This window comes from Pelophylax lessonae (assembly GCF_965119305.1).
Source record: "Pelophylax lessonae genome assembly, chromosome: 12".
NCBI classification, from domain to species: domain Eukaryota; kingdom Metazoa; phylum Chordata; class Amphibia; order Anura; family Ranidae; genus Pelophylax; species Pelophylax lessonae.
The window spans coordinates 225,014,911-225,029,554 of NC_138779.1; the positions used below are offsets into that span (position 1 = coordinate 225,014,911).

The 14,644-nt window shown below is 48.5% G+C and overlaps 1 protein-coding gene across 1 annotated transcript; it reads right to left on the reverse strand.

Annotated features, from left to right (window-relative positions):
* Positions 1–261: 261 nt before the first annotated feature.
* On the reverse strand, positions 262–11,613 carry LOC309568509 (chymotrypsin-like elastase family member 3B). Its single transcript, XM_082274188.1, has 8 exons — positions 11,561–11,613; positions 11,166–11,251; positions 9,810–9,907; positions 7,650–7,784; positions 5,304–5,440; positions 4,809–4,951; positions 3,285–3,437; positions 262–361 (listed from the first exon to the last, which is right to left on the reverse strand). The coding sequence occupies exons 1-8, from the start codon at positions 11,598–11,600 to the stop codon at positions 344–346; spliced, it is 810 nt and encodes a 269-aa protein (XP_082130314.1). The 5' UTR covers positions 11,601–11,613; the 3' UTR covers positions 262–343.
* Between the last annotated feature and the right edge of the window lie 3,031 nt (positions 11,614–14,644).

A 14,644-nucleotide genomic window follows, 5' to 3' on the forward strand; every position in this document is an offset into this window, starting at 1 on the left:
AGAAATAATAGAGATGGGTGACACCGATCACTGACCAATAGAAATAATAGAGATGGGTGACACCGATCACTGACCAATAGAAATAATAAAGATTGGTGACACCGATCACTGACCAATAGAAATAATAGAGATGGGTGACACCGATCACTGACCAATAGAAATAATAAAGATAGGTGACACCGATCACTGACCAATAGAAATAATAAAGATAGGTGACACCGATCACTGACCAATAGAAATAATAGAGATAGGTGACACCGATCACTGACCATCAGAGTTTATTATTAGAGGAATTAGTGATAGAAGGACATCCGTAATAATCCGACTTCTTCCCATCTCCGGATCAGTTCTTACTGATAATCTGCAGAGAAATGTGAAATATGTTACTGTCAGATCTGCACCTCCTGGGTGATGCTTAAAGCCGAACTCCACTTTAATTCCCTTCTACTTGGTTCAGTTGGGCCAAGCTGGTGAGCTGTATAAACTGTATGGATGAGGGAGTTTGGGGTGCAGGAACTTGATTGGCCTGCACAGAGTCCTGACCTCAACCCCATAGAACACCTTTGGGACTGCAAGCCAGGCCTTCTTGTCCAACATCAGTGCCTGACCATAGACACACTCCTAAACCTTGTGGACGGCCTTCCCAGAAGAGTTGAAGCTGTTATAGCTGCAAAGGGCGGAGCCAACTCAATATTGAACCCTATGGACTAAAACTGGGATGCCATTAAAGTTCATGTGTGTGTAAAGGCCGGCGTCCCAATACTTTTGGTAATATAGTGTATATAGAGAGGCGTCCCAATACTTTTGGTAATATAGTGTATATAGAGAGGCGTCCCAATACTTTTGGTAATATAGTGTATATAGAGAGGCGTCCCAATACTTTTGGTAATATAGTGTATATAGAGAGGCGTCCCAATACTTTTGATAATATAGTGTATATAGAGAGGCGTCCCAATACTTTTGGTAATATAGTGTATATAGAGAGGCGTCCCAATACTTTGGTAATATAGAGTATATAGAGAGGGGTCCCAATACTTTTGGTAATATAGTGTATATAGAGAGGGGTCCCAATACTTTTGGTAATATAGTGTATATATAGAGAGGGGTCCCAATACTTTTGGTAATATAGTGTATATATAGAGAGGGGTCCCAATACTTTTGGTAATATAGTGTATATATAGAGAGGCGTCCCAATACTTTTGGTGATATAGTGTATATAGAGAGAGGGGTCCCAATACTTTTGGTGATATAGTGTATATAGAGAGGCGTCCCAATACTTTTGGTAATATAGTGTATATAGAGAGGCGTCCCAATACTTTTGGTAATATAGTGTATATAGAGGGGGGTCCCAATACTTTTGGTAATATAGTGTATATAGAGAGGCGTCCCAATACTTTTGGTAATATAGTGTATATATAGAGAGGCGTCCCAATACTTTTGGTAATATAGTGTATATAGAGAGGCGTCCCAATACTTTTGGTAATATAGTGTATATAGAGAGGCGTCCCAATACTTTTGGTAATATAGTGTATATAGAGAGGCGTCCCAATACTTTTGGTAATATAGTGTATATAGAGAGGCGTCCCAATACTTTTGGTAATATAGTGTATATAGAGAGGCGTCCCAATACTTTTGGTAATATAGTGTATATAGAGAGGCGTCCCAATACTTTTGGTAATATAGAGTATATAGAGAGGCGTCCCAATACTTTTGGTAATATAGTGTATATAGAGAGGGGTCCCAATACTTTTGGTAATATAGTGTATAAAGAGAGGCGTCCCAATACTTTTGGTAATATAGTGTATATAGAGAGGGGTCCCAATACTTTTGGTAATATAGTGTATATATAGAGAGGGGTCCCAATACTTTTGGTAATATAGTGTATATATAGAGAGGCGTCCCAATACTTTTGGTGATATAGTGTATATAGAGAGAGGGGTCCCAATACTTTTGGTGATATAGTGTATATAGAGAGGCGTCCCAATACTTTTGGTAATATAGTGTATATAGAGAGGCGTCCCAATACTTTTGGTAATATAGTGTATATAGAGGGGGGTCCCAATACTTTTGGTAATATAGTGTATATAGAGAGGGGTCCCAATACTTTTGGTAATATAGTGTATATAGAGAGGGGTCCCAATACTTTTGGTAATATAGTGTATATAGAGAGGGGTCCCAATACTTTTGGTAATATAGTGTATATAGAGAGGGGTCCCAATACTTTTGGTAATATAGTGTATATATAGAGAGGGGTCCCAATACTTTTGGTAATATAGTGTATATATAGAGAGGCGTCCCAATACTTTTGGTGATATAGTGTATATAGAGAGAGGGGTCCCAATACTTTTGGTGATATAGTGTATATAGAGAGGCGTCCCAATACTTTTGGTAATATAGTGTATATAGAGAGGGGTCCCAATACTTTTGGTGATATAGTGTATATAGAGAGGCGTCCCAATACTTTTGGTAATATAGTGTATATAGAGAGGCGTCCCAATACTTTTGGTAATATAGTGTATATAGAGAGGCGTCCCAATACTTTTGGTAATATAGTGTATATAGAGAGGGGTCCCAATACTTTTGGTAATATAGTGTATATAGAGAGGCGTCCCAATACTTTTGGTAATATAGTGTATATAGAGAGGGGTCCCAATACTTTTGGTAATATAGTGTATATAGAGAGGGGTCCCAATACTTTTGGTAATATAGTGTATATAGAGAGGGGTCCCAATACTTTTGGTAATATAGTGTATATAGAGAGGCGTCCCAATACTTTTGGTAATATAGTGTATATAGAGAGGGGTCCCAATACTTTTGGTAATATAGTGTATATAGAGAGGCGTCCCAATACTTTTGGTAATATAGTGTATATAGAGAGGGGTCCCAATACTTTTGGTAATATAGTGTATATAGAGAGGCGTCCCAATACTTTTGGTAATATAGTGTATATAGAGAGGGGTCCCAATACTTTTGGTAATATAGTGTATATAGAGAGGGGTCCCAATACTTTTGGTAATATAGTGTATACCGCACATACAGCTGTGGATGGAACACGGCACCGTGTATATATATATATATATAGAGGCTGGAACACCGCTGTATACATTATATACGGTGCCGTGTTCCTTCCTCAGCTATATATATATATTATATACGGTGCTGTGTTCCCTCAGCTGTATATATTATATACGGTGCCCACCTCCCAGCCCCCGCTACATGAGGATAAACTCTTTGGCATCATACGGAGACAATGTAGCGTTGTCACCTGATTCTACAATACTCACATCGTTGACCCAGTCATTGAAGGCGGAGACTCGGGTGAAGACGGTTGGCTTCTTGGGGGCGTTACATCCCAGGGAGGACACAAAGCTGGCGATGCCATGGACGTACCATCTGCCATCACTGCCCTGGCAGTTCAGAGGGCCTCCGGAGTCACCCTGGAATCAGGACAAAGAGAACCATCAATGGCCACCAATCACATGGCAGACGCTTCTAGTTGGGTATTTAGGGGGCGGTACAATCCTCCACTCCAGCCAATCACATGGTTAGAATTGTGATTTTGGTCTTGGCTCCGATAGGTTCACCTCACTGGGGGAGGTGCCATCCTCTGCCTTCCTGGGCGCTTCATCTATTCAGAATAATCCTATAAGAAGGACGACCGCACTCCGGCATGAAACGATCGTTCATTTATTCACAAATCCATAGAACAGACTTAGATCACAGACCCAAATAACTGACGCGTTTCACAAATCACATTCCCTTTATCAGTCATGTAGGAGTGCGCTCCTTCTTATGTGATTATACGCGCTGGGATTGTGGATCTGACCTGCCCCCGACCTCTGATTGGTGGATTACTTTCACCTGAGCGACTCTCTCTCCTCTATTCATAATCTCAGCTCTAGGAGGCGCTATGTGCAGCCATGAGAATGGCAGCTTCCATCGGAAGGTTTGTAGGCAGGGATTCTGCTTGGTGACGTGTGATTGGTCAGTAGAGGGGCTGAATCCAACAAGAATAAAAGATACCGACTCCACCCAATGTACTAAATCCGGGGTACGGGAACCCCAGAAATATCCTCCCACTGCAGAACCGCTATCAATGGGGGGGGGGGGAACTGCATAGTGGAGGCCTCATTCTAACTAGGACTGGACCACATGTACTGGGGACAAGATTGGGGGGGGGAGGGGCACACATGTACTGGGGACAAGATTGGGGGGGGGAGGGGCACACATGTACTGGGGACACATTTACTGGTGACAAATGGGGGGACAGCACATGGTGACAAAATGGGGCCGCCACATGTACTGGGGACACATGGGGGAACACATGTACTGCTGACAAGACTGGGGGGGGGGGGGGAATACATGTACGGGTGACAAGATATGGGGGGGGGGGAAGCACATGGTGACAAAAAGGGGAAGGGGGGTTGCCACATGTACTGGTGACACATGGGTGGGGGGTGTCTACAAGTACTAGTGACAGATGGTGAGGGGACACATGAACATTGGGGGATGGATCATACTTAAATTGGGAATCCGATTGCTGCCTATAGGGCAGTGGTCCTCAACTCCGGTCCTCAGGGCCCACTAACAGGCCAGATTTTAAGTATTACCTTGGGGAGATGCAGACTAAAGTGCTGCAATCACTGAGCAGCAAATGATATCACCTGGGATGTATTTCAGTTATCTTGAAAACCTGGCCTGTTAGTGTGCCCTGTAGGCCAGGGTTGAGGACCACTGATCTAGGGAACACAGACAGTCCTTCTTTCACACTCCAGTGATTGGAGGGAACGGTTGATCTCGGTACTCACATTGCAGCCGGCTTTGGTGTCTCCTCCGGCACAAACCATGGAGGTCTTCACAGTGCTGCCCCACCAATCCCGCTGGCTGCAGGTGGCAAAATCCGCCACAGGGAGGAGAGCCTGCTGGAGGACGCTGGGGAGGCTTCCACCCGCTGTGCGGGAGAGAAGACAGAGGGGCATTCAGCTGGATACAGAAACTATATGGACCCCCCCCCCCACCCCATACATACTGCTCAGACTCTATATGGACCCCCCCCCCACCCCATACATACTGCTCAGACTCTATATGGACCCACCAACCCCCCCCCCCCCGTACATACTGCTCAGACTCTATATGGACCCACTAACCCCCCCCCCATACATACTGCTCAGACTCTATATGGACCCACCAACCCCCCCCCCCACCCCATACATACTGCTCAGACTCTATATGGACCCACTAATCCCCCCATTATATTGGTCAGACTCTATATGGACATACTGACCCCCCTCCCCCATACATACTGGTGAGGCGACCCCATCCGCTGATAAAACAGGGGTACTGGTTGGGGAGGAGTTCTCCGGCGGGGGGCAGACAGGCCAATTGCACCTCATCATTCAGCAGAGCGACTCGAGACAACTTGATGAGAGCGATGTCATTCCTGGAGGGGAGGAAGAATAAAGAGACCCCCGTCACCGATAGACTGCAGGTAAATGTACAGAAAAAGAGACAGGGAGACATTACAGATCATTGTCCCCGAGATCACCCAGAGGTGCACGGAGGACCGCCCCTGAGATCACCCAGAGGTGCACGGAGGACCGCCCCCGAGATCACCCAGAGGTGCACGGAGGACCGCCCCCGAGATCACCCAGAGGTGCACGGAGGACCGCCCCCGAGATCACCCAGAGATGCACGGAGGACCGCCCCCGAGATCACCCAGAGCTGCACGGAGGACCGCCCCCGAGATCACCCAGAGCTGCACGGAGGACCGCCCCCGAGATCACCCAGAGGTGCACAGAGGACCGTCCCCGAGATCACCCAGAGCTGCACGGAGGACCGCCCCCGAGATGACCCAGAGGTGCACGGAGGACCGCCCCCGAGATCACCCAGAGCTGCACGGAGGACCGCCCCCGAGATCACCCAGAGCTGCACAGAGGACCGCCCCCGAGATCACCCAGAGGTGCACAGAGGACCGCCCCCGAGATCACCCAGAGGTGCACAGAGGACCGCCCCCGAGATCACCCAGAGATGCACAGAGGACCGCCCCCGAGATCACCCAGAGATGCACAGAGGACCGCCCCCGAGATCACCCAGAGCTGCACGGAGGACCGCCCCCGAGATCACCCAGAGATGCACGGAGGACCGCCCCCGAGATCACCCAGAGCTGCACGGAGGATTACCAGAAATGATAGCCCCAGAATCCGACCCCTTTTCCTTTATGAAATATTTCCAGATTTCACAGGTCAATCACAACCTTGGATGCCCATTATATACATACATCAAAGACTAACTGCCAAAGACCCCAATGCAAACTCCTCCAACGCCCCCAGACCCCAATACAGACTCCTCCCACGCCCCCAGACTCCAATACAGACTCCTCCCATGCCCCCAGACCCCAATACAGACTCCTCCCATGCCCCCAATACAGAATCCCCCAATGCCGCCACACCCCCTAAACAGACTCCTACAATGCTGCCACAAGACCCCCAATATAGACTCCTCCAACGCCACAAGACCCCCAATATAGACAGACCCCTTCAATGCCACAAGACCCCAATACAGACTCCAATACTGACACCTCCAACTATGCCAGACCGCAATACAGACTCCTCCCAGACCCCCTAAACAGACTCCTACAATGCTACCACAAGTCCCCCAATACAGACTCCTTCAACGCCACCACACCCCCAATACAGACTCCTTCAAAGCCACAAGACCCCCAATACAGACTCCTTCAACGCCACAAGACCCCCAATATAGACAGACCCCTTCAATGCCACAAGACACCAATACAGACTACTCCAACACTCCCAGACCCCAATACAGACCACATCTGATAACACAAGACCCCAATAGGGACCTCATCCAGTGCCACAAGCCGTTACAAACTCCTCTGATGATGCTGCTGCAAGACACCAATACCGACTTCTCCACCCCAATACAGACTCCTATGACAGCGTAAGACCCCAATACAGCCTTTATCCAATGAAGCAAGACCCCAATACAGACTACTAAAGCTCAATACAGACTTCTCTAACACTGAATGACCTCCAATACACACTCCAACATTGCAAGACTCTGACACTGAAAGACCCCCAATACAGATCCCTATGATACCACAAGACCCCAGTACAGACTACTCCAACGTCATAACCCAACACAGACTCCTCTGATGCTACATCCTCTTTTAGCTCTACCAACACCTTCATAGTGTCTGATTGGATACAGATTGAATGAAAGGTTTAGACCGGTCCCCCTCCTACTACAACATGCTGGTAAATCTAATGGGAATTTTACAGAAAGTCTGAGGTTTCGGTTAAACTATTTATTCTATACATTTTTTGGGTTATTGATATTTTTATGATCACCAGCATGGCCAACGTCTTGCAAAACGCGTTGCCACAACACACCAGCCACACATTGGTGGTATTATCTCCCTCCATGACACCCAGGCTCACCACCCAACCTCCAGGAGGTCTCCAGTCCTGATCAGCCAAGGTAAGTGACCCCCCTGCCCAGTCCTGCTCCAAGCTAGAGTTACCCTGACCCCAACCGGGACTAATCTCTACACCAACCTGGTCATTGTCTACCATCCAGACCACCTGCATTCTCCAATAAGGGTAACAGGAAAGGAGGGAATGAAGACTCACCCATTGGACACGGAGGAGCTCTTCCATCCCTCATGGACGAAAATGTCTCCTTTATTTACAGGGACAATCTGCTCCTGCCCCTCCTCCACGCTCCGATCGTGTTCCCCGAGCACCACCTGGTAGGTACGGCTGGATCTGCAGGAAGAGAATAGAGGATTATGGTGGAACTCTTCTCAGAAGATCAATAACACGGAACCTTCTGGACTCGAATAATAAAATAATTCCGATAACCATTTTATATCAAAAAGCTGCAATAGATTCAATTACATCAAATATGTGTGCAAAATGCACAATCGTAATAAGGACTCATAGCATGCACTTTACTGAATGCTGATTGGATGAAGAGGGTCCATCAAAGCTTCTTATATTAAATGTGTATTTTTATTGCAGTGTACAATGGTGCCATCGTCTACCTACCCCATAGATAAATATCTCCAGCACATCCTGAACCCCCATCTGACATCAGATCAGTGCTGGTATAGGGGCCCCTGAGATCACCAAAGGGCCACACATAATATTTAGTGAATGCAATGCTACAGAAAGCAGTCAGAGACTGCAGACATAGTACAGGAGATGGTCAGAGACTGCAGACATAATACAGGAGACGGTCAGAGACTGCAGACATAATACAGGAGACGGTCAGAGACTGCAGACATAATACAGGAGACGGTCAGAGACTGCAGACATAATACAGGAGACGGTCAGAGACTGCAGACATGCTACAGGAGAGGGTCAGAGACTGCAGACATACTACAGGAGAGGGTCAGAGACTGCAGACATAGTACAGGAGAGGGTCAGAGACTGCAGACATAGTACAGGAGAGGGTCAGAGACTGCAGACATAATACAGGAGACGGTCAGAGACTGCAGACATAATACAGGAGACGGTCAGAGACTGCAGACATAATACAGGAGACGGTCAGAGACTGCAGACATGCTACAGGAGATGGTCAGAGACTGCAGACATACTACAGGAGAGGGTCAGAGACTGCAGACATACTACAGGAGAGGGTCAGAGACTGCAGACATAGTACAGGAGAGGGTCAGAGACTGCAGACATACTACAGGAGAGGGTCAGAGACTGCAGACATACTACAGGAGACGGTCAGAGACTGCAGACATAGTACAGGAGGTGGTCAGAGACTGCAGACATAGTACAGGAGGTGGTCAGAGACTGCAGACATACTACATGAGAGGGTCAGAGACTGCAGACATAGTAAAGGAGAGGGTCAGAGACTGCAGACATACTACAGGAGATGGTCAGAGACTGCAGACATACTACAGGAGATGGTCAGAGACTGCAGACATACTACAGGAGATGGTCAGAGACTGCAGACATAGTACAGGAGATGGTCAGAGACTGCAGACATACTACAGGAGATGGTCAGAGACTGCAGACATAGTACAGGAGATGGTCAGAGACTGCAGACATAGTACAGGAGACGGTCAGAGACTGCAGACATAGTACAGGAGATGGTCAGAGACTGCAGACATACTACAGGAGATGGTCAGAGACTGCAGACATAGTACAGGAGATGGTCAGAGACTGCAGACATACTACAGGAGATGGTCAGAGACTGCAGACATAGTACAGGAGACGGTCAGAGACTGCAGACATAGTACAGGAGACGGTCAGAGACTGCAGACATAGTACAGGAGACGGTCAGAGACTGCAGACATAGTACAGGAGACGGTCAGAGACTGCAGACATAGTACAGGAGACGGTCAGAGACTGCAGACATAGTACAGGAGACGGTCAGAGACTGCAGACATGGTACAGAGGATGGTCAGAGACTGCAGACATAGTACAGGAGACGGTCAGAGACTGCAGACATAATACAGGAGACGGTCAGAGACTGCAGACATAGTACAGGAGACGGTCAGAGACTGCAGACATAATACAGGAGACGGTCAGAGACTGCAGACATGATACAGGAGACGGTCAGAGACTGCAGACATAGTACAGGAGACGGTCAGAGACTGCAGACATAATACAGGAGACGGTCAGAGACTGCAGACATGATACAGGAGACGGTCAGAGACTGCAGACATAGTACAGGAGACGGTCAGAGACTGCAGACATAGTACAGGGGATGGTCAGACTGCAGATGTAGTACAGGAGACAGTCAGAGACTGCAGACATTAAACAGGAGACACTTACGAAATGCAGTGGGCGGCAGTCATCACCCAGTTTGGGGCGATCAGACTTCCTCCGCAGGTGTGATAGAAGGAATCTCCACTCTTATACTGCAGGGAGATCTGTGAGGAAGGAAAGGTAGGTCAGGGAAGGGGTCACTGGATGTCTCTTCACTCTACAATGGTTTAATGTCCTGGCCCACTTTATAGCACAGACATATACCGGCAGAAGGTACTGAGAGATTGGCCAGAGTATTTCATAGCTCCTCATCTCTCCAGTGATCATATATATCTCCACTGTGCATATACCTGTCTATGGAGCCCTTAAATGCCAAGGCCTACACCTGTCCATCTATGAAGCCCTTACCTGCCAAGGCCTACACCTGTCCATCTATGAAGCTCTTACCTGCCAAGGCCTCCACCTGTCCATGTATGGAGCCCTTACCTGCCAAGGCATACACCCGTCCATCTATGAAGCCCTTACCTGCCAAGGCCTACACCTGTCCATCTATGAAGCCCTTACCTGCCAAGGCATACACCCGTCCATCTATGAAGCCCTTACCTGCCAAGGCCTACACCTGTCCATCTATGAAGCTCTTACCTGCCAAGGCCTACACCTCTCCATCTATGGAACCCTTACCTGCCAAGGCCTACACCTGTCCATCTATGAAGCCCTTACCTGCCAAGGCCTACACCTGTCCATCTATGAAGCTCTTACCTGCCAAGGCCTACACCTGTCCATGTATGGAACCCTTACCTGCCAAGGCCTACACCTCTCCATCTATGGAACCCTTACCTGCCAAGGCCTACACCTGTCCATTTATGAAACCCCTACCTGCCAAGGCCTACACCTGTCCATCTATGAAGCTCTTACCTGCCAAGGCCTACACCTCTCCATCTATGGAACCCTTACCTGCCAAGGCCTACACCTGTCCATCTATGGAGCCCTTACCTGCCAAGGCCTACACCTGTCCATCTATGAAGCTCTTACCTGCCAAGGCCTACACCTCTCCATCTATGGAACCCTTACCTGCCAAGGCCTACACCTCTCCATCTATGGAACCCTTACCTGCCAAGGCCTACACCTGTCCATTTATGAAACCCCTACCTGCCAAGGCCTACACCTGTCCATCTATGAAGCTCTTACCTGCCAAGGCCAACACCTGTCCATGTATGGAGCCCTTACCTGCCAAGGCATACACCTGTCCATTTATGAAACCCCTACCTGCCAAGGCCTACACCTGTCCATCTATGAAGCCCTTACCTGCCAAGGCCTACACCTGTCCATCTATGAAGCTCTTACCTGCCAGGGCCTACACCTGTCTATCTATGAAGCACTTACCTGCCAAGGCATACACCTGTCCATCTATGGAGCCCTTACCTGCCAAGGCCAGCTGTGAGGTCTGGCATCTTCCCCATTCACCACCCGGCTGTTGGGGGCGTAGGTGGGCACTCCACACCCATAGGCTGCAAATTAGAGAAATAACATCTTTTATTATCTTCACCAAATAACAGAACAGATAATTACAATTTCCAGATAGTGCCAAGCAATCCCACCCAAGGCCAATGATGCACTACATGTACCAGGATAGCACTGTGTATACCCCTGATGTGTACTTACCTCCAGTCATCAGTGAGGACACAGTATGTGACCCTAATGAGTACTTACCTCCAGTCATTAGGGAGGACACAGCATATAACTCTGACGTGCACTTACATTCAGCAGACCTCTATCACATGTCAATGACACAGTACATAACCCCAGTGAGTACTTACCCGAAGCCGCCAGCAGTACAGTGATAAGTAGTTTCAGCATTGTGACAGAAGAGGTCTCCTTGCCCATCTAGCTTAAATACTCACCTTTATCAGACGCTGGGAACAGGTGGTGGGCAGCCCACAGGAACAGTTGGGGGTCGGGCACCATGCCCAAGGCTGCCCTGTATGAGCCAAACTTTCCTGGACCCCAGCCATTGATAAGGACAAGAAATCTGCATTTATCAGAGGAGGGATGCAGGTGGTTCCAGGTGGACCAAGTTCTGCCAAATAGAAATGAGACTGTACATGTGTATAGGTCAGGGCTGTACGAAATTATTTCCCCAAAACTTTCTCTTTCTTCTAGTCCCTGGGGGGGGGGGGGTTAAATCCCAGGACCACTCTGGGGGCCCCCTGACCAGTCTAGCTAGAACTATCCATGTCCCAATCCAAGGATAGAATATTCCACATACTCAGGGCCATCACAATGGGCACAAATAAGGTTTCCTACGCCCTGCTCCTACAGGGACAGGAGCTTCCAATATGATAATGTCCACACCTCCTCTCTGAGTCTTTTGCATGACTGTCCTGCTCCATGGCTGCCTTCATTCTACAGTTGTCCCCGCTCAATGGACTGTCCCCACTCCACAGTTGTCCCCGCTCAATGGACTTTCCCCACTCCACAGTTGTCCCCGCTCAATGGACTGTCCCCGCTCCACAGTTGTCCCCGCTCAATGGACTGTCCCCGCTCCACAGTTGTCCCCGCTCAATGGACTGTCCCCACTCCACAGTTGTCCCCGCTCAATGGACTGTCCCCGCTCCACAGTTGTCCCCGCTCAATGGACTGCCCCCGCTCCACAGTTGTCCCCGCTCAATGGACTGTCCCCACTCCACAGTTGTCCCCGCTCAATGGACTGTCCCCACTCCACAGTTGTCCCCGCTCAATGGACTGTCCCCACTCCACAGTTGTCCCCGCTCAATGGACTGTCCCCGCTCCACAGTTGTCCCCGCTCAATGGACTGCCCCCGCTCCACAGTTGTCCCCGCTCAATGGACTGTCCCCACTCCACAGTTGTCCCCGCTCAATGGACTGTCCCCGCTCCACAGTTGTCCCCGCTCAATGGACTGCCCCCGCTCCACAGTTGTCCCCGCTCAATGGACTGTCCCCGCTCCACAGTTGTCCCCGCTCAATGGACTGTCCCCGCTCCACAGTTGTCCCCGCTCAATGGACTGTCCCTGCTCTCCTTCTCCCAGGTTTCATCATCGGGTAACTGTTCTCAGTAGAGATATATTAAGACCTGATGGTGGGTAAAGGTGCTACTTAGATTTGATGCCTACTAAGCAAACTAAAGACCACCCTCTCTATTACAATGCAGACAGTAGAAGAGCACGTCTCTCTTCCACATAGAATTATCATGGTGTCAATACAGCCCCCCCCGGAGGAGAGCCTTAGTAACCACAACTGGCAACAAATGCGGAGTCCGTTCTGGGTGGAGCTGTCAGTGTCACCTGTCCCAGGTATGAAAATTCCCAGCCGCACCTGACAGGTAAGAGATGGATGATGTACACAGAGTTATCTGTAGGTGTTCATGGCCCATGAGATCAACCCAATCATAGAATGTGGCCCAACCCCCAACCGTCCTACCCACCACCTGCACCTGATAAAAGGTAAGTGTTAAAGCTGGGTGAGGGGACCTCTTCTGTCACAATGCTGAAACTTCTCATCACTGTACTGCTGGAGGTAAGTACTCACTAGGGTGATGTACTGTAATCATGGCCTGCTGAAGGTAAGTACATGATAATATATATACTATGTCCGCTCCAATTACTGGAGGTAAGTACATGATAGTATATACTGTGCCCTCCCTGATCACTGGGGGTAAGTACATGAGAATATATACTGTGCCACCCCGATCACTAGAGGTAAGTACATGATGGTATACACTGTGCCTTCTCCAATAACTGGCGGTAAGTACATGAGAGTATATACTGTGCCCTCTCTGATCACTGGAGGTAAGTATCTGATGGTATATACCGTGCCCTCTCTGATCACTGGAGGTAAGAACATGATAGTATATACTGTGCCCTCTCCGATCACTGGGGGTAAGTACATAGTGGTATATACCATGCCCTCTCCAATCACTGGAGGTAAGTACATGGTGGTATATACCATGCCCTCTCCAATAACTGGCGGTAAGTACATGATAGTATATACCGCGCCCTCTCTGATCACTGGAGGCAAGTACATGGTGGTATATACCATGCCCTCTCCAATCACTGAAGGTAAGTACATGATGGTATATACTGTGCCCTCTCCAATCACTGGAGGTAACTACATGGTGGTATATACCATGCCCTCTCCAATCACTGGAGGTAAGTACATGATGGTATATACGGTGTCCTCTCCAATCACTGGAGGTAAGTATCTGATGGTATATACCGTGCCCTCTCCAATAACTGGCGGTAAGTACATGATAGTATATACTGTGCCCTCTCTGATCACTAGAGGTAAGTACATGATGGTATATACTGTGCCCTCTCCAATCACTGGAGGTAAGTACATGGTGGTATATACTGTGCCCTCTCCAATCACTGAAGGTAAGTACATGATGGTATATACTGTGCCCTCTCCAATCACTGGAGGTAAGTACATGGTGGTATATACTGTGCCCTCTCCAATCACTGGAGGTAAGTACATGGTGGTATATACTGTGCCCTCTCCAATCACTGGAGGTAAGTACATGGTGGTATATACTGTGCCCTCTCCAATCACTGAAGGTAAGTACATGATGGTATATACTGTGCCCTCTCCAATCACTGGAGGTAAGTACATGGTGGTATATACTGTGCCCTCTCCAATCACTGAAGGTAAGTACATGATGGTGTATACTGTGTCCTGGAGGTACACATGTGGGTGACACCATAAATAAGTACCATAGATCATGGACTGCCTGGTTGGGATTGGGCCCTCAGTTGTTGGGCCACCCATGAGGTCAGAAGCCGGAGCTCTAATAACGCCAACTGAAGGAGCTCAACCGGCAATCTGACAACACGCTTCCCACTGCAAGGCAGCCGCTTAGAGTTGTCACCCTACAACAGGAAGTTCTGA

Excerpts from the sequence above, each read along its gene's own strand:
- LOC309568509 (XM_082274188.1), bottom strand. The coding sequence starts at position 11,600 with ATGCTGAAACTACTTATCACTGTACTGCTGGCGGCTTCGG. Across the intron at positions 4,952-5,303 it reads CGGATGGGGTCGCCTCACCA|CGGGTGGAAGCCTCCCCAGC; the intron begins GTATGTATGGGG and ends TCTCCCGCACAG. Across the intron at positions 3,438-4,808 it reads ACACCAAAGCCGGCTGCAAT|GGTGACTCCGGAGGCCCTCT; the intron begins GTGAGTACCGAG and ends TCCTGATTCCAG.